The 26,029-nt window shown below is 57.0% G+C and overlaps 2 protein-coding genes across 7 annotated transcripts; one reads left to right on the top strand and one right to left on the bottom strand.

Moving 5' to 3' along the window:
* The first annotated feature begins 1,436 nt into the window (after positions 1 to 1,436).
* Positions 1,437 to 9,931, top strand: LOC128090615 (uncharacterized). Of its 3 annotated transcripts, none has more exons than XM_052703024.1 (13): positions 1,437 to 3,150; positions 3,228 to 3,462; positions 4,059 to 4,138; positions 4,218 to 4,263; positions 5,461 to 5,513; positions 5,806 to 5,917; positions 6,088 to 6,311; positions 8,332 to 8,538; positions 8,664 to 8,765; positions 9,054 to 9,092; positions 9,177 to 9,226; positions 9,377 to 9,459; positions 9,607 to 9,931. In XM_052703024.1, exons 7-13 carry the CDS (start codon positions 6,206 to 6,208, stop codon positions 9,629 to 9,631), a joined length of 612 nt encoding a protein of 203 aa, XP_052558984.1. In that variant the 5' UTR covers positions 1,437 to 3,150; positions 3,228 to 3,462; positions 4,059 to 4,138; positions 4,218 to 4,263; positions 5,461 to 5,513; positions 5,806 to 5,917; positions 6,088 to 6,205; the 3' UTR covers positions 9,632 to 9,931. The 3 variants fall into 3 exon arrangements, with proteins under 3 accessions (XP_052558984.1, XP_052558985.1, XP_052558986.1); XM_052703025.1 differs by having other exon boundaries at positions 5,461 to 5,495; XM_052703026.1 differs by lacking the exons at positions 1,437 to 3,150; positions 3,228 to 3,462; positions 4,059 to 4,138; ... (2 more) ...; positions 5,806 to 5,917; positions 6,088 to 6,311 and adding an exon at positions 7,581 to 7,687.
* Positions 9,932 to 11,388: 1,457 nt separating this feature from the next.
* VANGL2 (VANGL planar cell polarity protein 2) lies at positions 11,389 to 24,471 on the bottom strand. 4 transcript variants are annotated; one of them, XM_052703085.1, is made up of 9 exons: positions 24,415 to 24,471; positions 18,807 to 18,942; positions 17,189 to 17,452; positions 16,981 to 17,101; positions 14,751 to 15,358; positions 14,280 to 14,416; positions 13,871 to 14,006; positions 13,335 to 13,566; positions 11,389 to 13,079 (listed from the first exon to the last, which is right to left on the bottom strand). In XM_052703085.1, exons 3-9 carry the CDS (start codon positions 17,257 to 17,259, stop codon positions 12,819 to 12,821), a joined length of 1,566 nt encoding a protein of 521 aa, XP_052559045.1. In that variant the 5' UTR covers positions 17,260 to 17,452; positions 18,807 to 18,942; positions 24,415 to 24,471; the 3' UTR covers positions 11,389 to 12,818. The 4 variants fall into 4 exon arrangements, with proteins under 4 accessions (XP_052559045.1, XP_052559043.1, XP_052559044.1 ...); XM_052703083.1 differs by lacking the exon at positions 24,415 to 24,471 and adding an exon at positions 23,406 to 23,732; XM_052703084.1 differs by lacking the exon at positions 24,415 to 24,471 and adding an exon at positions 23,140 to 23,325.
* Between the last annotated feature and the right edge of the window lie 1,558 nt (positions 24,472 to 26,029).

Consider the following 26,029-nt stretch of genomic DNA (forward strand, 5'->3'; position numbering starts at 1 on the left):
TCACCCCAGCAGAGGAATCAACACAAGTTTGAAACCAGACATCCCCATCTGGCCTCGCACACTTCCCTCCAATTTTGATATGATGCCAGCGTCAGACCGCTTCCCAAAATAAGCCAAATTGGGGAAGTGGCTGCTGTGTTTCAGCTGACCCTCTGCTGTCCAGCCTGGCACAGCCATCCATGCCCCCAGCACCATGTGGGTCCTCCCTCTCCATCCCTTTACCCTGGGAAGTCTGCAGAGCTGTGCTGCTGCTCTAAGGACCACTGCCAGATGAGCACACAGAGCAGTTTGTGCAGGTGGACAGCTTGGCTGTCATCTCCCTTACACTGCATACCCCAGTGATGGAGGTCCATGAGCACCAGCATGCTGCTGGGTGCGACACTGCTCACACACACGATCATGCCTTGTGTCACTGCTGCCACGCTCTGCCTGGAGGCTTCTCACCTTTGGTTTTCATTCCATGTGCCCTACGGGATTTTCTTGCACCTCAACCCTCTTTGCAATGGGAACATCAAGTTGAAGTGATGGGGGGAAGGAAATCCGTGGGTTAAGCTGCAATGCTCTCTTCTCCGGGCTTCAGGGACCAGCCTGAGCACAGCCAGAAGCAGAGCAGCCGGCACTGCAACCTGTGGATTCTGCTTCGAAAGCTTTTGAACCCTCTGGATCAGGGCCTAAGATCACCAGGAACACCTGGAAACCCTCTGAGAAATAGAATTGAGCTTAAGCAGAAGGACCTGCAGGTGGGCAGTGAAATGCCTGCCAGGTGTGGTTAATGCAGAAACCCCCCAAGCACCCTATCACCGAAAAGGAGGCCCAGGGGAGACCTTATGACTCCCATTCTCTAAAAGGAGGATGTAGCGTGGATGGGGGTTGGTCTTTTCACCCAGAAAACAGCGATGAGATGATGACAGGTGATGGCCTCAAGCTGCGCCAAGCGGGAAGCCGCGGTGGCTGCCGTCCCTACATGGAGATGGCAGCCACCAGGGGGACCATGCGCACCTCCATCCATCGGTGCTCACCGGTGTTGAAATACACCGCTCCCCATTGACTGCTCCGTTCTTTCCCAGCCTACCAAAAAGTGCACACACTATGGGAAGTTCCGTCACGCATCTCCTGCCAGCTTGCTGGGCTCAGAAGAATTCCGTTATCACACATGCCTTCCTTAGGGATGGCATTTGGGGTGAGCCCAAATGGGGTTGGATGCAGAGGGTGGCATCAGAATGGACTTTAGGAACAATTCCTTCTCCAAAGGAGTGGTGGTGCATTGGTCCAGGGGGGTGTCACCATCCTTTGAGTTTTCCCAGCACAGTGGGGATGTGTTGGAGCTGGGCTGATGTGAGAGTTCTGTTTCTGATGATTCTGTCATACTCTCACTTCGTTTTGTCATTGCAAGCAGTGGTTCTTATATGAGCAGAGCACACCCAGCACACACATATTTTGATGCCTGTTGCTCACCTTCCACCTCCAGTAAGCAAGCAGGGGTGAGATGTGTGCTTCTCTCGTGGATGGGAGGGAGGGTGGGATCCCAAAGCTAGGGCTGGTTTGGGAACACCCAGGAGAACAGAGTTCTGGCAGCTCTGTCTCATGCAGAGCCATCAGCACACAGTGCAGTGCCTTCTGTGAGGACAGATGTTGTTTTTTAACTCATTATTAGGGCTTTGCTGTGCTGTCCCAAAGCAGTTGGGCAGATCCCAGATCTTGTCCTGATCCCACTGCAGATAACGATGAGTGCCAGCTCCCAGCTCCAGCCTTGCCACCACGCTGCTGCTCTCTGCATCCTTCTGCAGCCCTCCTGTGTTGAGCTTGGGGTCTTTGCCCTGTTGCCACCCATGAGCTGCTTCAGAATTTTCAGTACCTCCAGCTCTCAACGTTTTCATTATGGGGTATTTAGGTCTGGTTCCGAAAATGAAGCACAGCTTTCTGTCTGATTTCCAAGCTGCCACAAACACTGGGAAGATCTGTGTGTCTCGTTATGTCCTGGGCACGGTAAGTAAACCTGAGGGAAGTGCAGAAGGGAAAATCACATGAATTCCCAATCAGCACTGGAGAGCCAGGAGAGGTCCCTGAGTCCTGCTGGGGTCCTGGCTTTGGCCAGGTGCTGGCTCATGGTGGGGTTTGCTCCCCTGCAGGACAGAGATGCTCTTTGTAATCAGAAACCAATGCTTCATGTTGGGTCTGCAGCTGGCTGTGACACTTGTAGGGGCAATGGGGTGCAGCTGTGATGCTGGTGGTGACTCCATGCCCTTGTTATCAGCCTGGACAGGAAACTGAAGGACATGCATCATGCAGCAGCACTTCCATCCCTTCCATCCTTATCTCCCCCACCAACACTTCCCCATGGCCACGGCAGCTTGTCCTTGGAGCCTTCACCAGGGAAGGGGTGTGGGCAAAACTGCCTTTGCTTGGCTTCAAAAATGAGCATTGGAGAGAGAACACCTCCCGGTGCCAAGATCCATTCTTCCCAAGCTGTAGGGAGGAAAGAAGCTCCACTCCAGGTTCAAGCAAGGCAGAGGGGATTTAAAATGGAAGTAGGAAAGATAACAGGACAGTGTCTTCTCCCTCCTCAGAAGAGGGAAGTGTCAAATTCAAGGAAGAGGCCACCTGCTTTCCACAGGCTCCTTTAGGTGAACTTGGCCATCTCATCTGCCATGAAGAGGGAACCTGCTCGACTTCTCCAAGCTGATCCCAATTCCTCCTTGCGCTTTTGCTTTACCCCTTGCATGTTCCTGGTGCAGCCACCTACTTAGGGGATGTGAAAGCACAAACAGCACGAAGGGACTCAGGGAACAAAGATCCATCCCCTAGGGTGGAGGGCTCCACAAGCAGCACCCTGAAGCCTTGCACCCCTCCTCTAGTCTCAGCTGGGTTTTTCTACTCAGCAATGGGATGGACGTAGCCGGGGCAGAGGGCAAGTCTGTCACACTCCACCTTCAGAACCTGATAGGAGAATACTTGACCTGGAGCTTCCGTGATGAACCCATATTGGTTATCAGATTGGGGGCATCTCCTAAACTCGTGTTTTGTGACAAATCCTTCGTGTTCTGCGTGGCCTTTCCCAACAGCAGCTCACCATCTAGCAGCTGAGGAGGAGTGGCACCTACTTAACAAAAAACGACGAGGTCAAAGTGAACTTCACCCTGCATGTGTACCGTGAGTGTTTTTTGCTTCTGGCCCCAGGCTGGAAGTGGGGTGGGGGAATTTGCTGACAGCCCCTTCACTTCTCACAGGTGGAGCTGCTGGAGCTGATGGTGAGCTGCACCGGGTGGAACTGCAATGCACTGTGGACCCCCCCAGGGGGCAGTTCCTTCTTTTGGAGCTACAAAGATCAGCCAGACAGACAGGGATCTGAGTGGTGGTGGTGATGGAGAGGCAGAAGAACCCTGCAGATCTGAAGCACCTGCACAGCACAGAACCCCGTCAGCAGCTGCAACAGCACTGTCTTTCCCTCTGCCCTTTGTGCAGGTGAGAGCTCTCAAAGGATGCACACGTGGGGGATGCTGGGGATGTGCTGGGGATGTGCTGGGGGCAGGACACATCCTGCAAAAGGTCCCCAGTCAGGGGCTTTATCGAAGCATTCATTTCTCTCCTCTCTTCCCTGTTCTCTCCCCCACCCCACCAGAAAGCACAGCTTGCATCCCTGCTCTGGTGAGCTGCCATCTGTCTGCATCTGGTCCCCAGATGTCACAGGGTCCCCAAGGCACCACTGCCATTGCCATGCTGCCCCAAATCCATGCTGGAGACTGAGGAATTTGAGGCCGGAGCAGTTTACCTCTTCCTACAGCTGCTGGGGGATATCCAAGCTTTCTGAGCAGCTTCAGCATCATTCACTCTTTTTGCCACTGGAAAATCAAGAGGGGAGGTCTGGGTTGGCCCACAACTGTCCCAGAGTGGAATGGGGGTGTGCAGCAGGGAGGCAGAGCTGGGGGGAGCAGTGGTGCAAGGTAGGAAGGGTTTAGCAGGGTTTGAAGCATCCCTGCTCTGATGTTGAGCAGAGGTGCTTTGGGATGTGCCTGGCATATCCCTTTGTCGTTACCAGAACCTCCTTCTCTTCCCAACAGCCACACAGTCATCATAGCAGGATTGATGATTGGACTTCTCTTACTCTTGGCTATCATCATTACCACTGTTAAATCAAAAGGTAAGGTGCAGGTCCACAGCTCCCTGCCTGGCAGTGTGTGGGCTGCTGCTAACAGGAGCCTCGTGTCGCTTCTCCCCAGGCAGGAGCAGCCATGACCTATCTGGTTCCTGCAGCTCCAAGAGCAGGTAAGATTCCTGTCTCCCTCAGCCTCCTTCCTTGTTTATTCTTGAGATCTGGAGGAAAATCATCCATCACCACACCTTGGGAGTGTAGTTGTTCCCAGAGCTGCAGATGCTTTCACCCCTTTTGTCCTTGTGATCCCAGTGTTGGTTCCTAGTCGTGCTTAGGCTTGCAAGCCCCCAGTGTTCCCTGTGCCTTCACCCTGCATGCACAGTGACAGGGAAAGGTGCCTATGGTCCTTTTTTGGAGACATTTGTGCCCTCCCCATGAGGAGGCACAAAGACCATGAGGGCATCTCCAAAGCTTGAAGGTCTCTGGAGACAGGAGGGAGCCAGGCAGGGTGCAGAGAAGTCGAGCAGCAAGATGGCTGTGCCCCATCCAGAAAGAGAAATGAGCCCCTGCAGCACCTGCCCAAACTGAGCATCCCCTGCCTGCAACAGCCGCCCAAAACTCATGCTGCCTGGATTCCTTGCTTTTGGGGGCTTTGCAGAAACATTTGCATCAGTTCTGCCAGATGCTGAGGCTCAGGGTCCACATCCAGCACTGAACTGGGTGCTGTTCAATCCTACGGGACCAACTGTTGTTTCCACCTCCCTGGCATCCAGGGCCGTTCAATGGTGGATGCGCCACGCACATCACTGCCACAGCTGAGTGCTGATTCTAAGAAGGGATCTCGTGGACCTCTGTAATGTGCATGTTTTGTTCTTTCCATGAGCTGAAATAGAGCTGATGTAAACAGGGGAGCTCCTGCATGAGTGGGGTGTGCAGGCACATCCAGCACCTGGAGCAAGGGTTTCTCCTTGGCTGTTCTCTGGGGCCCAGCCCTTCATTGGCAAACAGCAAAACGCAGCACAAACAGAAGTCCATGTGGCTGTTTCAGATGATAGAAACTGAAAATCTGGCCCCAAACCCCAAATACAGGATGTAAACCCACTCTCCTTCTCTGTTTGATGTGCTGACACCCATGCTTTCTGAAATGGTACTTAAAATGGAGAAGAAAAGGCATGAAAGCAGCCGTGGATCCTGCACGAAAATAAAAAGCTGACTGTCATGGCAAGTTGCTTTAGCTGCCTTTGGCTGCAGGTGCATGGTTGTGGTTTTGCATGGGATCCTTGCAGCCCTTAGCGAGGAGAATCCCAGTGGTGCAGCAGTGATGCTGCTGCCAGCACTGGGGCTGCCCCCCTAATTGTGTGTCTTTGCAGGGGCTGCAGCAGAGTACATGACGGTGTATGCTGAGGTGGGTGCTGTTCAGCAGGTGAGTCCATCCCTGTCCTTTTTGTGCATGGCAGGATGGTTCTGCACAGCCCCGGGGTGGGGACAGCACAGGGGATGTGTGGTGGGGACACAGAGGAAGGACAGCCCCAACTTCAATTGCTGCTTCCTCCTGGAAACTCAATGGGGGACAGCCTCAGCCACCTGCCTGCGCTTCCCCTGTGCCACCAGGGACCACCTGGGATGTGCTCCTTCCCACTGAGCTCAGGGGGCCTAGAGTCATGGTGCTGTGCCCATTCTGTGCCCTGAAAACATTTAAATAACATTTTCCACAGATGCACGCATGGAATTTCCCTCAGGCACGGAAAGGTGACCCAAAGAAGTCGCCAGCCTCAGGGGTGGAGACCTTCAAAACCACTTATGCCATCATTCAAGACATAGCCCAGGGTGGGTTGATGCTCATGGGCATCTCTGGGTGCTGAAACCCTGAGACCTCTTGGCTGGGCCACAGTTGGATGGAGCAGCTCATCCCATAGCAGCATCACAGTGCCTTGATGCAGAGAGGCATGGGATGGCACAGCTCCCAGGAGCCAAAGCAAAGCTTTGTCTGTTTGCAGTTGCAGACAGATGATTAGAAGATGAGCAGCAGCACACTGGGGTGCTGGGAGCAAGAGAAAAGCCTTTACTTGATGGTCGTTGAGCTGCATCCCATGGAACAGCCCTGCAGTGCCCACAATGCCTGCTGAGAGCATAGATCTGCTCCCTGCTGCTGGGGAGCCGTCCCCATCACGGACACAGTGCTCATCTGGGACAAGAGATCTGATGCTGTGTTGCCATCTGGGTGAGATTTGGGATCCTATATCTGTGTTCTGTGGCCACACCAGGGGACATGGATCAAAGCTGTGGCTGCACACCCAGCCCTGCCCTGCAGAGACGTTGCTCCTGGGGTGCTCCTGCAGCGAGAAGCCTCAGCAGAGGCTGTGCAGAGGGACAGGAGGGTTCAGTGAGACTCTTCAGCCACATTTTGTTTTTAATTTTTTTTTTTTGCTTTTTAACTTGCTGAATACTTTACTGCTTCGGTTACTGAGCAAAGAAAGTAAAAATAACACTTTGCAAAATGTGGTAGAAAACCAAGTGTGAGAACACGCACCTCTGCCGTGCACTGAGTTTCCACAGCACCGCTTGCAGCGACTTCACAGCCCCCATTGCTACACCCAGCATTGCTCTGTGCTGCAGTTCAGCTATGTGTGGTCCTGCAGGAGATGGTGCAAGGATGCACTGGGAGGGAGGGGGGTTCAATCTCAGCGGGAAACGTGGCAGGGAATGTGGCCTGGTTGCCATTCTGCACAACTCCTTTTATATACTGGTATGTGAAGCACTGGAGCTTTGTAGCAAGCAGCTCTGAACCCCCCCCCCCCCCCCCAGCAGACCCCAGCCTTTAGATCCTGCATGGGGAGCACAGCTGGGGCTGCTCCTGGGCAATGGCTGGGCTGCAAGGGGGGAATGTGTTGCTTTGCATTGTCCCAGTGCCCCTCGACATCCATTTCCAGACGGACACATCTTCCCACGTGCTGCTTCCCCCGCTCTTTGTCTTGTCTGCACGGATACTGAATAATTCAGGGATGGAACCGGAGATCCTTTGAAGTGCCTGGCACAGGAGAGCCCTCTAGGAACTGCCAGAATAGAAATGCAAGACACATCTGAGCTCCATTTCTTTCTGCTTCTTCTTCTTTTTTTTTTTTTTTTGATGAAAAGCATCTTATTGACAAACCCACGGTGCATTTTCTGCATTTTCACAGCGTGGTCATACACGGTTCATTTTTCTGTTTCTTGGATTCGTACCCATCAATTAAAAACAGATTTAATGCTCTGTGGATCGTGTGTTTATCCAAAGGGTTCATCTGTGTGGTACCAAATCTGTCCCAGCCCTCTGCTGCCGGATGGGGCTGTGCACAATGTAGTGGCACCGAGGCATCGCCACCTCCATTGCCCTCTCTCCATTGCCCCATCACAGCTCCAGAAATGCCCCTGGGGATAATTTTAGGCCATGAATCACCACGTGATGTTGCCAACACCTTCATGCTCACAAGAAGCCGTTGGCAGAAAAGGGGAAGGAAGGCACTGCGGGGCCACAGGGGAGGGGCTCTCAGGAAAGGATGGAGGCGAAAGGAGCGGGGCTCGGGGGACTCTGCCTTGCTGTGCTCTGTGTGGGTGTTGGTGAGTGAGATTGGGGGTCGGGGGCTGCTCCAAAACCCAGGGTGAGGTGGGAAGAGGAAGAGGAGGAAGTGGGAAAAGAGTGGGTGGTGTGAAGGCAGCAGGTGTGACGCCCGGCCCGCAGAGCGACGCTGCAAAGCCAGGCTCCAGGAAGCCAAACTGCGAGCTCAATCTTTGCTTTTGCCCTATGCACATCTCTGGGGCTCTCTGCATGCTCCCGTGCTGTCCTGGCCCTATTGCACACCAGAGTGCAGCCATCCCCACTAACAGCTTCCCTGCCTCCAGTGGCTGCGTCACCGTGAGCGCATGGCCACGATGTCCCCACTGCTGCAATGTGTCACTGGGCACGCTCAGCCTGCTGGGAAACATCCTGCACACCCCAGCCAGAGGTGTAAAGCCTTGCGGTACAACCACCCTCACACTTTCCCTGCCAGCACAATGCTGGTGGCTCCAAAAATCCCCCGGTGTCATTTCCCCACCATGCACAGCCCCCACTGCAGTGCTGCTCTCATTAGCGCCTTCTTCGTTAGCGAGCAGTTGGGAGATTTGAATCGCTCTTACCCGCGAGCTCCTGACATTTGAAAGCACGGTCTTGGTGTTGCTGAGGCTATTCAGCCCTAATGTGAATTAATGAACTTTGTTCTTAGCACTCGCCCTCAAGGGAGAAGATCAGGGGGGCAACAACAACACTCTGCACAGCGATATCTCGGAGGCTACGGGAGCTCCCACCACAGCCACCAGGGATGTGAGTGGGCTGACAACGAGACCAGTGGGCTTCCCCAGCCCCTCTGATGCTGGGAACCTCACCACCATCACTGTGCCACTGCAAGCTGATGCCCCAGGGAACCAAACCCGTGAGTCTCATGAAGAGGAGACGTGGCTCAGGGATGCACCACTGCCCTGGAGGGTCCTGCAGGCCCCAGAGATACTGGTGCTCTGTTTTGGGCAAGGAGCCCTCAGCTCTTGTCTCTTCCCATAGGAAATGAATCGGGCTTCCCCATCAGGTATTGGTCCCCCATCATTTTTGTGGTCTTTGCTCTGCTCGTGCTCTTCTTCACCTACCGCAGGACCAAAGGCGACGGTGAGTTGCTGTGCTGGAGTACCAGCACCACCCATCCTCCACAGGAAAGGGTGTTGGCAACCTCAGAGCACCCAAAAGCATCACAGAAATGCTGCAAAGCATCACCTCCCCTTGCACGGCTCAGTTCTGCTCAGTTTGGCACCTTTTGGGCCACCCTGGGCCAGCTTCGGTCTCAACACAGAGCCAAGCAAACCCCAAACTTTCCCAGCTCATCTCAGAAGGAGCTGCCTGGCTTTCCAGTTCTTTTCCAGCCTCCTTATTGTAACATGTGTCTGCCCTCTCCCACAGGGTCACGAGAGCCAACCACCTCCATCAGTGACTTTTCAGGTGAGATTTTTCAGCTGCTTTCTTGCTGGACCATCCTTTATTCACTCCTACTGCTTGGATTCACCTCCACTCATTGCATTGCAGATGAAGCCGCCCCAGAAAACGACACAGCTTTGATTGCTCCTCGTGCACAGGTGGGGCTGCTCCCCAGCTGCTCTTCCTGATCCCCCCCCCTCTTCCCAGTACTTGCTTTGGACAAGCTGCATTCTGTGCCTCAGCTTCCCCTCTGCGGTGTGCAGGGATGAGGATGCTCAGCATTTTGTGCTGTTGTCCCTCTCTTGCAGAAGAGATCAGACAACCCTCTGCCCCAGGAGCAGAGCAAAACCACCCCCTGCCAGCCAGACCCCCCTCAGAACAGCCTTCCCAGGTATTTCACCCCATCCCTGATGCCATCAGCCCAGAGCTTCGGGGCACAACCTTGGGTGCACCCAAAGCATTGTGCACGGGGGGTTTCAGATACTCTCAAAGTGTTCCAGGACTTGTGTCCCGCTCAGCACCTCCTTTTGCTTCTCAGCAGCCCACAGATCCCACCACTGTAGGCAGTTCCCTCTGCTCTGGGGTTCCTGTTGATGACTGAAGGTGAAGCAGGGGAACCAGAAGCTTTTGGACACCCTGAAGGAGCACGAGGCCACTCCAGAGGGACAAACTGTGCCAACACACCTGGGCAGAAGACAGATGGATGCTAGAGGATGTGAGCATCCACCTTGGTCCAGCAGAAGGATGCTCGGATGCACGGCCACCTCACTGCAAAATGAGGACCTGTGTGGGACACGTGTACATTTACTGCACCCAAGGATAGGTCACAGTGGAACCAATAAAGCAGCCTTTTGCCCCAGAAACCCTGGGTGGATTTTCTGCACCCTGTGCATCAAGCTGTCGTTTACTCCCACGTGGCCCAGCACACAGGAGGAGTGGGGGCAGCTAAGGACTTACACACAGAGAAAAGGAGTATGGTTGGAAATGCTGGTGCTAAATTACTCATCTGGGGGAGAAATCATGTAGCCTCCTCTGCCTCTTACTCTGCTCCCTCCAGGCACAGCAAAGTGCAACGTGCAGGCCCCCAGGGTGATGCTGGTGGGGGCTGAGAGTGGGGACTCAAAAAGCACTGAAAAAAACAGCAAAGGGACCACCAGCATCCCCTCCCAGTGACACGGGTGGAGGTGCAGGTGGGTGCTGAGCTGTGGGCATTGTGCACATCTGCTGCTTGCATGCAGCAGGGTTTGCAGGCTGTGGGGTGGGAAACACACAGGTCCCAAAGGCTTTGGGTATTTCTTCAGCCCTCTGCTTGTGCTCTGCTCACCCCGAGCCCTTGGCCCTGGAAAAGCTCAAAATCCCCATCATCATCTCCAAATCGTTGGTCACATAATCCTCAAAATTTGGCTCCATAAAACTCCAAACCCACAGCTCCATAAAGCAAAAGACTGGTCCCATAAACTGCAAGCCCACAGCTCCATAAATCCCAGTTACATCCCCCAGAAACCCTGACCTTGGCACCATAAATCCCCAACCATTGGCCACGCAAACCCCAAATCCTCGCTACCCCCATCCCCAAATGTTTGGTCCCATAAATCCCCAATCATGGCCTCATCAAACCCAACATTTTGTCTATACAACCCCCAAACCCACAGCTCCACAAGCCACCAAATCCTTGCCTCCGTAAACACCGAGAGCACGGCCCCATAAACCCAAACACTTGGCTCCATTGACCTCAAACCCTTGGCCGTGTCAGCCTTAGACCCTGGGCTCCACAAACCCTAAATCCTTTCCCCCACACACTCCAAACATCAGCCCCACAAACCCCTGTCCCATAGATCGCAGGGCAGGATGCCATCCCCCCCCCCCATCGTGCTCTCTAGAGGTCACATATGGCACTGCAGATGTCAGGTGGGAGAGGGGAAAGGAGGTGGGGGGGGGGGGAAGACAAAGGCAAAAAATATCCAATGGATTTATTAAAAAAAAAACAAAAACAAAAAAAAAATGATCATTTTAGTTCTTCTATTTAAAAAATAAAACAATAATAATAACAAAAAAAAAAAGAAAATAAAACCAACGAAAACACCATCCGACTTCCTAACACTGCAAACCGTAAAAAAAAAATGAGCTTTTTTTCTTTTTTTTTTTTATATATTAAAAAAACAATTTTACAATTCTGTTTTTTTGGGTTTTTTTTTGTTTTGTTTTTTTTTTTCTTTCTCCCTCTACACACATGCACAAGGTCTCGGCTCCGCGGGGATTTAAGAACAACAAAAAGAAAGTTTATTCCTCTTTAAATTCCAAGAGTGGAACACCTCCCCCCCACCCCCCCAAACCTTCCCAAGGCCTCCAGATCTGCTCTTGCTCACTGAATTCTTTTTTCTTTTCTTTTTTTTTTTTGCAGTAAAACAACCCCAAATTGGGCTCCTGGCGGCACCAACCCCAAAGGGCTGCGTGTGTAAACGGGACTGGAAGCTGCACAGGGCTGAGCGGAGTCACAAAGCCACAGAAAGTCTGGAAAAATAGAAGAGATTTCCAGAAAAATCCCTGGGAATTTGGGACAGTCCCCCCCCCCTCCCCATACACACGCTACATCCCACCCATTTTGTGCTGGGAAAGCCCTTGAAATCCACTTGGATCTGTTTTCTGCTACTGGTGCTTACTGGGAAGCCCCCAGCCCCTCGGATAGGGGGGGATGTGTGTGTCACAGTGATGAGGTTTGGTAGCTCTCAGGGCCAAAGAAGCCCAAACCTGGCTTGGGGTGACCCCCAGCATGACAAAAATGGATAAATACAGGAACCCCCATGAGGTATTGGCAGCCCTCACACAGCTGAGGGAAGGCAGAAGCTGTGGTGCAGCCCTGAGCATTGGGGTCCCCCTGCCCCGCATCCCTGGGGGTCACCTCATCACCACCTCCATGGGACAGGAGCCGAGGAGCCCACAGAGCACGGTCTCCATGAAGAAGCCCTTTGGGGTCAGCACCAAGGCCTGGGGGTAACTTTGGGCTTGTCCCACTGCAAGCCATGGGGTGCTGCACCCCAAACCCCACAGCCCTTCACCGGCCCTGTTGGTGGTGATGACGGACGGGTGGACTCCATGATCTTCTCCAATCTCAGTGATTCTGTGGTTCTGGCAGCCAGCACACTTTGGAATGGGGTAACGGCCCTATGTGAGGGGTGTGCTGGGAGCTGGAGGTGGCCTGGGGTACCCACAGCGCTGGGATGTTTCTCAGCTTCATCGTCAGACCTCCTGCTTCTGTGAGGAGCTCCATGCCCAAAGCAGTGGGGAGCTGAGGGTCTCCCGTGGCAGCAGCAACGTGCCTGTGGGGTCTGCCCCGGTCACGGGGCAGAGAGATGGTTCCATAGCAGCCTCAGATCACAGGGGTTTGCAAAACACTCCCAAAGTGTCGTTATTACCAACCAGCCCAGACACAGGTGGTGCTTTAAGACCGGAGACGCAGCGGTCGCAGCAGAAGAGGAAGACGCAGGAGATGCTTCAGACCTGGCCACGAGCGAGGCTGCTGGTGCAGAGAACTCAGCCAAAGGTCAGCCCTTGGGGGGATGGCACTGAGATGCTGCCCGTCTGGCTGTGACACTGTGCTGTGCTGGCAGTGCCTCCTGGGGATGGCTGCGAGGAGCTGGGTGTGGGAGCGTGGGGATGGGCACCGAGCGGCCTCGTGCCAGGGATGGGGCTTGGTGCTCAGGGACCTGCATGACCCAGGCCACCCTGGAGCCCCTGCAGCGCTCTGTGTGCTCACACGGAGGTCTCAGACTGCAGCCTCATGACGAACTTGTGCGACTTGGGGTCCACAAACTCCTCCGAGAGCTTGAAAAAAGGGATCTTCTTGGCGCTGATCACCAGGCTGAAGTCGTGGCGCTTCAGCACGAAAACCACCCCGTCCTTCAGACCGTTGGTCACTGGCTCCTCGCTGACCAGCGTCCACTGCTTGGCCAGCCAGCGGTCCTTGTGGTATTGGATAGTGGGCCCGGCGCTCAGGTACCGCTCCAGGAACGCCTGCAAGAGGACAGACGTGTGAACATCACCTTCACACTGCTCACATTTCTATTTATTTGCAGCCCCGAGCTGCCCAGCAGGTCCTGCAGGAAAAGCCTCCCAGCAGCTGGGAACCTGCCCCATCCATCCCTCCCTTGCTGTCACACCCGCTTTTCCAGCTGCACAGCACTGCTCTCCCACCCCTCACCCTGATGAGAGATGCTCTCACGTAGCTGGGCAAACCCACCCCAGGATCCCCCAGCCCACTCCACACACCTTGGGCGTCATGTCGTGGGTGATGCAGAACTCAAGGTGCTGCAGGATGCTCTCCATGGTGTGGTAGGGCTGCTGCTTGGTGGTGCGCAGGTACTTCTGCATGGCCCGTGCCATGGAGGCGAAAATGGCCTGGGCTGCCTCCCGGGGGTCCATGATCTCCCGTGGGTTCTTCTGGTCCTCGTCCTGCAGCCGCTTGATGTGGGTGAAAGCCTCTTCCACTGCCACCACCAGCCTGTCGAGAAACACTCATGCTGTCCCCTTTGGAGACCTCCAAAAGCCACTTGGATGTGGCCCCGTCCCCAGGAGCCTGGAGGAGCCACCTGGCACCTCACCACCCCGCAGCCCAGACTTGAACTCCTCCAGCATCAACCCCAAAAGCACTTCACCCCAGCACCACCACCCTGCTCCAACTCCCAGCCCAGCACCTTTGGGGAGACTCAAATCTGCTCCCTCCATCCCAGCTCCCTGCGGCGGGGAGATCCTGGGACGGTTCTTTAGAGCCCCCCATAGCCCACTCCCCACTGACGTCCCCATACCTGGCGCGGCGTTTCCGCACCCTGCGCTCATGCTCTGCCTCCTCATAGTAGTACTCATTATGGCTGTTGTCACGCCGGCGGGCAGCCGCAGCGATGACGGCCCGGGACTGCCCCGTGGAGTTGTTGGTGGTATTTTCTGCAGGAAAAGGGGGTGAGATGTTCCCCTTCCCAGTGCTGCCAGCACAGCCCCATCCCATGGACGCGCCCGACGTGCTCCTGCTTGCAGCAGGGCGGTACTGCTGCGGCTTGGAAACCGGCACCCAGCTTGCCCGCGACAAATGCATGCAAATCCGGAGAGACCGGCTGGGAGCTCAGCATGGGATGGAGCCTGCGGGGGGTGAGGGGGGGGGAAAACACTGGGACAGGAAGAGGGGGAACAAGAGGAGAAGTCAAGGGAATGGGAGCTCACCCTCGCCGAGGGAATAGACTTTAAACCCGGACATTTTCTTGGACAGGACGGATTTTGGCAGGTTGAGGAGGGCAGGATTGTAGACTGGGAAATCGTGGTAATAGTTCTCCAGGATCCAGATGGCTGCTCGTTGGATGCTGCAGGGAGACACAGCGGGCTCAGGGCACAGAGAGCAGGTTAGCACATGGGGACAGGACAGGAAGGAGGAACAGAGCTGGCATTCCAAACACAGATCTCACTGCAGGGGACACCCGGGCACTCACAGCTCCTCTGGTCAGGGATTGCAGGAGCGCAGCAGGACGCAGCATGCACACATCCAGCTGCACGTGCACGAACACACACACAAAACACGCACGGATGCAGATGTGCACACAAAACGCACACGTAAAGATGCACACACACATGGGAGTGCACAAGCACCCGCACAGCCTGAACCCACCCAACCACCGGTGCCTCTCCCCAACCCCGCACCTTAGGTGCCCGACGTTGTAGAAGCGGCTGGCCCCGTCGGTGGAGCGCACGGCCTTGAGCGTGAACTGGGGCTGGAGCTGGCGCAGCTCGAGCAGCACCACGGCCAGGTAGTGCACGAAGAGCAACGCGTCCACCAGCGAGACAGCGTACTGCACGATGCCCTGGTAATTGCGGTCCCGCGAGTCCAGGATGCGCACGCCGTAGAAGAGCCAGTAGGAGACGACCAGGAGGAAGACGAGCACCATGAGCAGCGCACGGAAGACGAAGACGCGCGGGAAAAAGGCCTTGGGGCGGCGAAAGAAAAGCGCCCAGCTGCCCAGCAGGAGGATGAGGAGTTTGAAGGCCACCGAGATGAAAAGCCCCTCGCAGGGCGTCCCACAGGGCTCCAGCTCCTCCCGCCACAGCAGCTGGGGCAGCAGCATGAAGGCGAGAGGGGTGAGGAAGGCGAGCAGAGCCAACGCCCCGGCCAGCGCGACGCCCAAGTGCCGTGAGCAGTCCAGGTGCGCGCTGTCCTCCATGTCCTTGGTGATGCGTGTGATGTCATCGTGTGAGATGCTGTGCTCCGACGTCCCCGTCACCACCGTGGTGGTCTCGCCCCAGTTGTCATCCTGGGGAGGGGAGAGGGTTACAAAACGTGAGGCTGCAGCACCGCGGGATCCCAAAGCAGCCCGGTGTCCCCCCCCCAGACTCAGACCTCCAAGCCTGGCGTGCTGGCAGGAGCCATCACCCCCATTGAGCAGCCGAGGGACAGCGCTGCAGGCAGCGCCCTGCAGGAAATCCCCGTCGGAGGCTCCGTGCTGCGCTCCACCTCTCCGCCCCGCACGCGCGACGCGGCCGAGAGCGGCTCTGCAAGTGGAAGGCATTCTGTTTCCAGGCAAATCCCCTCATTAGCAGGGCCAGAGCCAACATGCCCAGCCCCGTCCTAACGCAGCCGCTGCCTCCTCCTCCGTGCAGCTCCAGCACCAGGCAGAATGAGATCGGTGGTGATCGGCGCTGGCGGCCAAACGCCGGCTCCCCATGAGTGCACTTTGGGGTATGCATCTCTCCCCGGAGAATGCAGCAGTTTGCTGAGATCTTAAGCCTCTTTTCCTTATTGGTATGTTGGTTTTTTTTTGTTGGTCTGCTGCTTTCTTCAGAAATATTTACTGCAAAACCTCCATGCAAAAGATCCAGCAGCTGGCACATCCCTTCCCAAACACAGTGAGGCAGTCCTGCAGCTCAGCTGCCCCGGGTCCATTCATTTCTTTTTTTTTTTTTTCCACTGAAGTCACACAGGTGTGGATATGAGCTTCATTCCCTTCCCAGTTAGCACACAAAGCTTCAGCAAAGGGAAAAGACGTCACCACACAGCCATAGGAAACACCATTCTGACACACCGAGGGTTTGTCTGTCCGTCCATCCTCTTGTTCTGCTCTGGCATAACCAAAGCTGGAGGTTCTATTGTATAAGATGAAATTGTGATTTTCGTCCTGGAATTTCCGCATGCTGGAGGCTTCGTTCCATACTGGAGCAGCAGAATCACCCCCAGCAGGGGCTCTCTGGAGGGGTGGGGAGCGAAAAGGATGGAGGAGCTGGCACACAGCTTGGACCCCTCCAAGCACCCTTTGTGTCCATGCAGAGCATCGCTTCTCAGGGTCAGTGCTGCACAACTTGGGCTGGAGCAGCCCTCTGGAGGCTGCAGGTCTCGCACCACCAGCACAGAGTTCACCCAGCTGCACAAACCCGCTCGTCTGTTTGATCCTCCCAAAGCTGGAGCTGGGGTTATTAAAGCTTGGCAGGGCCAGGCGGCGTCGCCCTGCAGGCGCTGAGCAAAGAGCCGGAGTGGATCCGGAGTGAGCTGATTCCAAAGGCACCAACCCCAGGGGAGATGATCCCAAAGGCATCAATCCCAAGGGAACCGATTCCGAAGGCGGCCATCCCAAAGAAACCACTCCCAAAGGCACCAATCCCAAGAGAGCTGATTCCAGGGGAACCGATCCTGAAGGTGCTGATCCCAAGGAAATCCATCCCAAGGGAGCTGATCCCAAAGGCATCAATCCCAAGGGAACTGATTCTGAAGGCACTGATCCCAAAGAAACCGCTCCCAAAGGCCCCAATCCCAAGAGAGCTGATCCCAAAGGCATTTTCTACCCTGGGCAGCGGGAGGGCAGCTCAAGCAGCAGCCCCATCTCCTTCCACATGCCCCCCTGCCCTGACACCCACAATTCACACCCCCCCACTCCATCCTCACCCTCTCATCCCCCCGGGTCGATTCGTTGTCCAGCAGAGGCTCTCCTGGTGCTTGGATGGTCACTGACTTGTCCCCACGGCTCCCATCCCGGCTCTTGGAGCGGTGCCGATCCCTTCGGTCCCTGCAATGCATAAAGGGGGGAGGGGGCACGGTGGGTGCACATCCAGGTTGGAGACCTAGGACCCCAGAAGCACACACCAGTCCTCACCTGTGCTTGCGGGAGCTGCGGGAGTGCCCGGATTTATAGGAGTAGCCCGAGTACTGCGACTCATTGTCCATGCTGTCGGCACGCCGGGGTTTGTGCCGCTCCACGCCGGGGGGCTTGGCTTTGCCTGACCCCGGGATGGCCACGGCCTCCTTCAGAGGGGGCTTCTTCAGGCCAAGGGGCACCTTCAGGAAGTCGACCGTCACCTTGAGGGACTCTATTTTGAATGCTGGGCTGGGCTGTGCTTGGAGAAATGGGAACGGCCGCCTGCAGGGGGAGGAAACACGGGCTCAGGGCACTGCCATGACCCCCACACCCACACCATGGGACTCCTGGAGTTTTGCTGCCCGTAAGCATCCCCATGGCTGCGATAGGGCCAGCACCTGCCTGCAGTCCCTATGAAACAGGAGCTCAGCGGGCAAAGGATGGAGAAATTTGGGGCATTTTGGGGCATCTTGCATTTTAGACCCAAACTGGTTCCAGGACTGCCACCTCGTACCGTGAGCTTTGAACCGAGCTCTTTCGGGTGATTTACACTTTAATGAATATCACAATCGTTTTAATTTGCCAAGAGAGTGCCTGGGGTGGGAGCCAACTTTAAAAAGAAAGAAAAAAAGAAAAGAAAAAAGAGCCTGGCGCAGGCTCCAGCCCCACTCACAGTCTGGGGCTCTGCCCAAACAAGTTCCCAACACGGAGCTGCCATCTCACACTGATCAGTGCAGCCCCGTGGACACAGTGAGGCTGGGGGCTCTGGGCACAAGGATGGGACCCCAGCCTCAAACTGCAGCTGTGTGCATTGGAAATGCCCATACACACATAAGTGGGGATGCATGCGGTGTGCCCACCTATGCCTGCGTTGGGCTGTATCTCTGCTGAACTGGGAAAACAATGCATGGCTCAGGGGCTGGAGTGCTGCTCGTGCCCCATCTGCTGCAAGAGAGGGACTCAGATTGAGGGGTGGCCACAGTGATACCCTTGGGGAACATCCAGACCCACCAGGGAGGTGGCAGCCCCCTGCTTGCCTCTCTTGGATCCCTGATGACCATCAGCACCCTGACTCCCCACTCAGCCCCCCCCCTCCCCACCCAGTGCACACCAGAGCCGCCTGTATTTGGGTGGGTAGGTTACCAGGGAAATGCTATTTGGACCAAATAAAACCCGAATGTCTTTTGGCCTTGGAGAGGGAGAAATGGGGTCAAGGAGGGGAAAAAGAAGCAAAGGGGGGTGGGGTGGGGTGGGGGGAATGGACAAGGACCCCCTTTTGTCCCAGATGCTGGATGCTCGCACATTTATCACTATGGAAACAAAAGCCCCCCCATGCCGGTTGTCTAGGAGATGGCAGCGGGGCTGGGAGCTCGTCCCGGCGTCCCCAGCGAGCGATGGGGGAAGGGGCAGGGAGAAAGGGACCCCCCCTCGGCCCCCTGGAGCAACCCCCCCCCCCTTTCTTCTGGGCTTTGTTGGGAGGCCGGGATCGGGTTTCTGGCAGGAACAATGCTTGGCGCAGGGGGCCATGGCTGGGCTTTTCCCCAACCCTATTCATTAGCGCCATTAAGGAGCTGGACACCGTGGGCTGGAGGAGGCACGGGGCTTGGGGACAGCTTGGGGACAGAGCAGGACTCACCAGCCGAGCTGCAGACGGGTGCTGTCCCCGTCTGAGTGGTCACCGGGGCGCGCGGGGCATCGTCAGCATGCAGAGGGGACGGCATCCAGCTGGCAGGCAATGGGGCATGGGCACTGCTCACACGTTGGGCTCCAAGCTGAGGGGAAAAAGGAAAGGGGAGTCAGGAGGGAAGGAGGATTCCTGCCCCACCACGTCCTCTCCTGTGGATCTTCAACATGAGCATCCTAAGCAGGTCACCTCTCCGGCCACCTGCAAAGGACAGGCTCACCTCGGGGGACCGAGCCCAGCAGCCTCATAGCACAGCTCACCGTGCTGTGCATCGTGCACTGTCCCCTCCCTGCTATCACCCATCCTGCTACCCTCCCTCCCATCCCCACTCAGGGAAGAACAAAGCCCCTCCTGCATCACCCATGGGTCCCATTCAGACCCGATCCCTCCTTGAGCCAGTATCAGGACAGGGATTTATTATTATTATTATTATTGCTGTTCAAAAAGAAAAGTTCACCCGGCGGGGGGGGTGGTGGTGGTGGGGAAAGCCGGTTCGACAGCACAGGTGGAGGAGCTGGAAATGGTTCCCTTGGCTCTGCCCTCCCCTGCGCCAGCAAAGCAGTGCCGAGGGCTGGGAGCCACAGCCAGACACAGGCAAATGAGGAGGAAAACTCACTTTTCTAATAGCGAGGTGATTAACTATTAGAACAAACTCCCCAGGGGAGGAGAGGCTTTGCCATCTCTTGACATCTTCAAGTCCAGACTGGATGGCGTTTGGGATGTGGCTGCAGTGCATCATGGCTTCAAAGTGCCAAGAGCTTGGATGGGGCTGAGGGCCCCCAGCACATGGGGGCAGAAGGAGCTGCCATCTCCCCACCCCTGAGCCCATACATCTCCAACACCAATGATCCCTTGTATTCAAATGACCCCAAAAGATCCAAGTGCTTCTGTATGGGAAAGCTCTCTGATTTCAAACAGCTCCGGGGAAAAGCCCAACAAGCAAACCTGCTCTTCCTCTTCCCAGCAAGGCAGAGCAAAACGACGTTATGGGGCACTCTCTGCCCATCCCATTCACCACTGGGACTGTAAGCATCACGGGGACCATGAATGTGCAAGAGACAGAGATGGCATTTGCTGGAGGGACAAAGCATTGCTGTTTCCCACCAGAGCAGCTGAACAGAAGCAGCAGCAGGGAACACCTGCAAAGCATGGAGGGGTGAGCATTTCCCTCCTCAGTGCAGTAAAGCATCAGGGAAACTGGGTCAAGCAGCATCACACTGGGGGCCTGGGGTCCTGGATTCCAGCGTAGGGCTCCACTGCTGCTGCAAGCCCAGAGGACTGCCAGAGAAAACTGAGGCACAAGCAGGAAACCTTACAGGACACTCAGCCATGCTTCACATCATGACTTTTAGGCTGGCCTTGGCAAGGCTGATCCAGGAAACAGCACAACAAGCATCCCTCTGTGGGGTACCAGGTGGGCACAGGCTGTGGCTCCAGCACAGCCCCCAAAACAGACCCAATGCAGCCTCCAAACCCACAGCTCCCCACAGCCTGGGAACCAGGGCAACTCCTGCCCTGGTGATGGCTCTGCCAAGCCCTGCACCCAGCACATCTGCTCGCTCCACTGCATCACCACGCCTTGCTGCCTTCGCTCAATAGGCACTGGTCCCTGGGCAGCCACTGCCTTGGCTTTTTACAGTGACAGTCACCACTGCCCCCCTGCGCCCCACAATCAACGGGGACAGGAACAGAGCAGCGGCTGTGGGTGCATCCCTGGGATGCAGGAGGCTGCCAGACACCCACAGGTGACACACAATGCAGAAAGCTCCGTGGGTGCTCTGCAAGGAACTGGAGATGGAGAGGACCAGGCAGGAGCCGTGACCACTTGGCACAGCATCTCCCCACTATGGCACGAACACAAAGCCCTCTCCCCACCTGGCACCTCCTCGTCACGTCTCCTCCTGCTGCCTGGAGCCCCATACTGGGAAGCAGCCCTTGCAAAGGGGTTGCTCTGCTCTGTTGGATGCCGATTGCCCCGAAGTGCCACCATCACTCTCCCACGGAGGACTCTGCAAACTTCCACGTGGGAAGAGATCCGTGGGCCAGCAGCTTCAGTGGGACGCACAGACAGCCCATGGGAAGACCAAGCAGCTTAATCCAATTCCCCCATGGGGTCCCATTCTGCTCTCAAATTGCTCAGCGTCAGCTTGGATGCAGAAGGTTTAATATCCTTTCCCAACTGCCAGCTTTAATTACGATCACGCGGGATTGTTACAATATCCACAGGAACGTCCTGTGAGCACCCAAGGATTCCCACTGTGCTGCAACAGACAAAGCACAGCCATCCCCCTGCTGCTGCTCCACTTCGGAGCACCCGCTGCCTCCATGCAGGTAGGAAGGGCCGTGCCAGGTGCAGAACCAGAAAATGCACCAAAAGCAAAGGATTTGCATGAGGGCTCGCTGCAAAGAGAAAACCATTTGCATTGCAAAATGTGACAGCTCCCAGGAGCCTAACTGAGCTGCACCTTTCCCTGCCCTGCAAAACGCTCTGCTTGCTGCTGCATTGCTCCAAATGGGACAGCACTGTGGTGCTCAGCCCAGCGCAGGGCATGCAGCTCCCAGGCCATCCCCATGTGCTGCTCCTGCTCCATTCGCACCCATGGAGTGACAGCCTTGTGGTCACATCAGTCCCAGATGTCCACGAGGTGCTGGGGCAGAGCAGGGCTGTGTGCTGTCCCACACCGTAGTTTTGGGGCGTTGCTTCTCCAAAAGCATCGTGGGAAGCTCCGATGCACCACAGCGATGCCACAAAGCACAGTTCCTACCCCAAAGCAACACTCGCTGGATAAACAACGGCGCTTGGAGATGTGTTCTAGCTCTGTTTAATCCATTCCAGGTGCCTGATGCTAAATCCTGCAGGGCTGCGACGGGCAGACGGCGGTGTCCATGGCTCCAAGCTGGAAAGGCAGCACAGGACTGGGGGTGGCAGAGATGTGGTTTGGTCTCGCAGTGACTCCAGCCCCATTCCATCACCCTGTGACAGCTCCATGTGGGGCAGCCAGGTGAGGAGAGCTGTGCCTTTGCTGCTCCAGGGCCTTGCCCAACATCCAGGCCAAACAATAAAGCCATAAAGCATCCACTGGCCACACCAGCCCTCAGGAACAGAGCTGAGATCTCAGATGTGCTCAGACCGAAGACCTGGAGCTGCTTCAGCTGTGCTTGATGCTGGGAGATGAGCTCTCACCTTCCCCCATGTCCCCCCCAGCCCCATTGTCTGCGATCAGAGACACCGCATCGCATCACCCAAACAGCCAAAGCAATCCTGGCAGAGGAGTGAGCACCAGCAATGCCCTTCCTGGGGTAACCCTTCCCAGCAGGGAATCCCCCGGGACAGGACAGCTTTCCTCCAACACTGCCAGCTGTGAAGCATTCCCAAAGCACCACTTATCCCAGGAACGTGTGGGTACCACGAACACGGAGCCATCCCAAAGACCCCAAACCCTGCAGGGATGATGGGCGCTGCTGATGGAACAACAAGGGGGGGTCTGGGCTGCCCCATATCCCACAGTGCCATGAGCCACGGGCACACAGCATCCCAGGCAGCTCCCACGGAGCCCTCTTGCCATGACCCCCTCCCCGCCCCCCGGCCCGACCCAGCACTCCCCCAGCACAAAGGCAACACCGGGTTGTGTGCAGATCGCATCGCGCTGGGGCTGCCCCCGAGGCCGGCTCGGTCCCAACACAATCCCAACCGCTGTGATTAAGTAACAGCCGTCCCCAGGGACCCCGTGAAGATAATATTTAATTATTCTCTCTAGTTATTATTTTTCTCCCCAAGCCTCCGCCTCGGTGATTACAACACGGCCTGGCGGGGGGGGGGTGTGGAGGGTTCAGCTCCTTGCTCCCAGAGATCGCAGCTCCACACGGGACGCGGAGCTCACAGCATCGGGACAGACCGAGCCCGGCCCGAACGGGGCTGTCCCAGCAGGTGAGCGGTACCGGGCAGCCCCTACCTCACCGTTCCCCTCCCTATCCCGACCCCAGCCCCGTGCCCACCCCCGTGCCCCGCTTTGCTCAGAGGAAACACAAAGAGCTCAGGCACGGAGGGTTGAGATCCGCAATCACTGCACGGCAAAACCTAACGCCGGTCCGGCTGGGCCCGAGCATCCCCCGCGCTGCCCCCCGCGTCCCCTCCCCGCCCCGCAGCGCTTCCCCCCGCCGGGCCGCGGCCCACGGAAGTCTCCGTATCCCCCACCCCCCAACCCCTCCAGCGCACCGCTGAGCCCCGGCCCCGCCGCCCCCACCCGGCCCCCGCCCCACGCTCCGCACTCACCGCGCCCCGCACCTTTGTGAGCGTCCCCCCCGCACCGAGAGCCGCGGGATCCCGGGGCTGCGGCGGAGGAGGCGGAGGAGGAAGGAGGAGGAGAAGGAGGAGAAGAAGGCGGAGGAAACCCCAGATCCCGGCGGAGCGGTCCCGCAGCTCCGCACTCTCCGGCCCCACCGCGCCCCGGGCCGGCAGCTCCCGCCCCGCCGGCGGCCCCGCACCGCCCCGCAGCCCCCGCCCGCGCCGACGCTGTTCCCGGCCGCTCCCCCCCCCCCCATAATGCGCACCGCCCATTGTCTCCGCGCGGCGCTCCCGGCGCCCCTCCGGGGCTCAGCACGACGGGGGGAGTCATTGTCTGATGCGGCCCCGGGGCTCCCAACCCCGGCTCCGAGGGGACGGCGCGGCTAGGGGGGGGTATCCGCCCCCCCCAGGGGGTGTTGCTCGCAATGGGTGTGGACATGGGGAGGCCCCGGCGCCGCTCCCCACCCGCGGGGGCTCCCATCCGCCCCAGCGGAGACCTTGGATGAGCGGAGTTCCTTTGCACAGGGACAAGATTTTTGTCCGTTGGGAGGCGACCTGGAGGGGTCTTGGGTTGTGCTTCCCACTCCCAGCTTTTTTTGCCCAGCTCTGGGTGCTTTTGGGGTTGGAGCGTGAACAAATAGCTTCGCGTGGCCTCCCCATAAGTCTGCCCCTATGAAAGCTGCATGCAGCACGGTGACCAGGGCTGCCCGGCTCAATCCACGTCCATCATAACCAGAGCAGAGCATCCCAGCTGAAGGCGCTGGTGCAGGGCCCAGCTCTGAGCTGAGCGAGAGCACCTGGAAGCCCCAGGAACGAGGAGGTTACTCAGCTGAACTCCGCAGGGAACGGATAGGGCTACAGGGGGAAGCACGTACAGGCAAACCCCACCCTCTGGGAGAAGGAATGCAGGCAACCAACGAGGAAAGAGCAGGCTGAGCCCTGCAGAGCCCTCACTCCAGGATTTGGGGTCCCCAGGGGGGCAACGAGGAACAAGCACTCGGAACAAGCACTCAGCAGCAGCTCCGCCCCTCCAACCCCAAGAAACGAGGTAGGAAAGCAGCAAGCTCTGCTCCCCCCATCTATTGGTGCATCGGGGGTGCCCCAAATCCTCTATTAGCTGCAAATGCGCCCCCTCCTCCCCCCCCAAAATGGGCTGGGTACACTCCTGCGGAACCTCCTGCAAACCCAGGTCCTACTGGAGGACAATTACCAGGCTCTGAGCTTAAAGTGGGGGGTGAGCAAAGGGGGGGACCCCCCCCAAAAAAAAATGCATACAGCAAGGATACCGCGGTGGGGGGCACGCCCGCTGCCTGGAACAGCCGCCCTGGGAGCACGGCCCTTTATATCAATGGGAAACTGGGATGGGAGGGGGCCGGGCCGCCCCCCCCACGCCGCCCAATGGAGAGCCGCGCTGCCCTCCCGGTGCACACCATTGGCGCGATTTAAATGGCTTGTTTGGCCTTAAAGGGGAGGGAAGAGGCGTTAGGAGATGAGTTTGGGGATTTTTTTTTTTCTTTTTTCTTTTTTCCACCCGGATGCTGTGCTGGTTATAGGCTGGGGGCCTTCGTGGTCACTCGCCCCCCCCCCCCCCCTCCCCCCCCCTTTTCCATGCCACTACCGTAGAAGCGTTGGGCAGGTGGTGCCTGGCAGCGTTTCTTCCCCGCAGCCCTCCAGAGCACATGGCTGGGAGCGGGGAGGAGGATGGAAAGGGCAGCTGGGGGATCCTTCAGCCGCACCGTTTGTCCCTCCTTCCATCTCTCATCCAGGAGAAACCAGCCCTGCGTTTTGGTTTTGTTTTTTTTTTTATCTTTGGGTGACACAGTGCCCGTCCTCTGGGGTTGCTGGGGATAATTCTGTCTGTGTTGTATAATAGCGATGCTGCATCCAGCAGCACTCCTGGAGATGGATCCCAGCTCGTTCGAGCCTCCTGGCTCAGAGCTGGGGAAAGGGGGGGGGGGGGGGGGGGGGGGGTTTACTGTCACCCTTATACGTGGCTCAGTGGCTGGATTGGGGCTTTAGGGCTTGCTATGGGATGGGTGCCTCACTGTTCTCCCCTCCCTTCCCCCTGCAGCCAGCTGCCCCGGGCTGTCCTCCTGCTCCAGGAGTGATTAATGGGCCCTGGGAGCTCATTCCTGGCCAGCTGGGGGTGCAGGAGCCTCCTTGCCATCTGGGAAGGGCCACATTGTTCCACCTGGTGATTTACAGGGTCTGTCCCCTCTCTTAAATCCCACGTCAGGCAGGTTATGGCACTGGGGCTCAGCAGTGTAGCACACATCTCTTGGGGACAGTGGCGTCCCCAGCACCAGCTCTGTGATGTCTCATCCTGGAAATCTCCTCCAAAGAGCCTTTATTCCCCACCTTGTGTTACAGGGAGGGCGCCTGAAAACCCCTCTCTTCGCCACCACCCCAAAGGCTGCACCCCGGCAGGTTTGGCCCCAGGACCCTACCTGTGTCACAGCTGCATTTGTTGCTCTATGGGGACAAAGAGAGGACCACAAACAAACAGCTCAGGAAGTCTGAGTGTCCTGGAAAGCAGCATCCCTGCCACAGGCTGGATCAGAAATCCACACCATCTTCCCCCTCCCCCCCCCATCCCACCGCACTGATGTTTGTCTGCAAACCCCTGGGGCAGCACAGTCCGGATTGCCCTCCTGACTGCAGCCCCACAGCTGCAACTAAACCTGGGGACACCCGGTGCTGAGCAGCTGTGCACCCCCTCCCCTGGATCCCTGATCTGCGCCGATGTCATCATCATCATCATCGCTCACCTCTGCTGATGTCATCATCTCTCATCTCTGCCAATGTTATCACCGCACCGGCGCGAGGCCCCAGATGGTTTTCCCTGCTCTGAAAGAAAGGGGTTCTGCTCTCTGTTCATCCCAGCATCATC

The sequence above is a fragment of the Tympanuchus pallidicinctus genome, unplaced genomic scaffold, assembly GCF_026119805.1.
Source record: "Tympanuchus pallidicinctus isolate F22 unplaced genomic scaffold, pur_lepc_1.0 scaffold48, whole genome shotgun sequence".
Taxonomy (NCBI): Eukaryota; Metazoa; Chordata; class Aves; order Galliformes; family Phasianidae; genus Tympanuchus; species Tympanuchus pallidicinctus.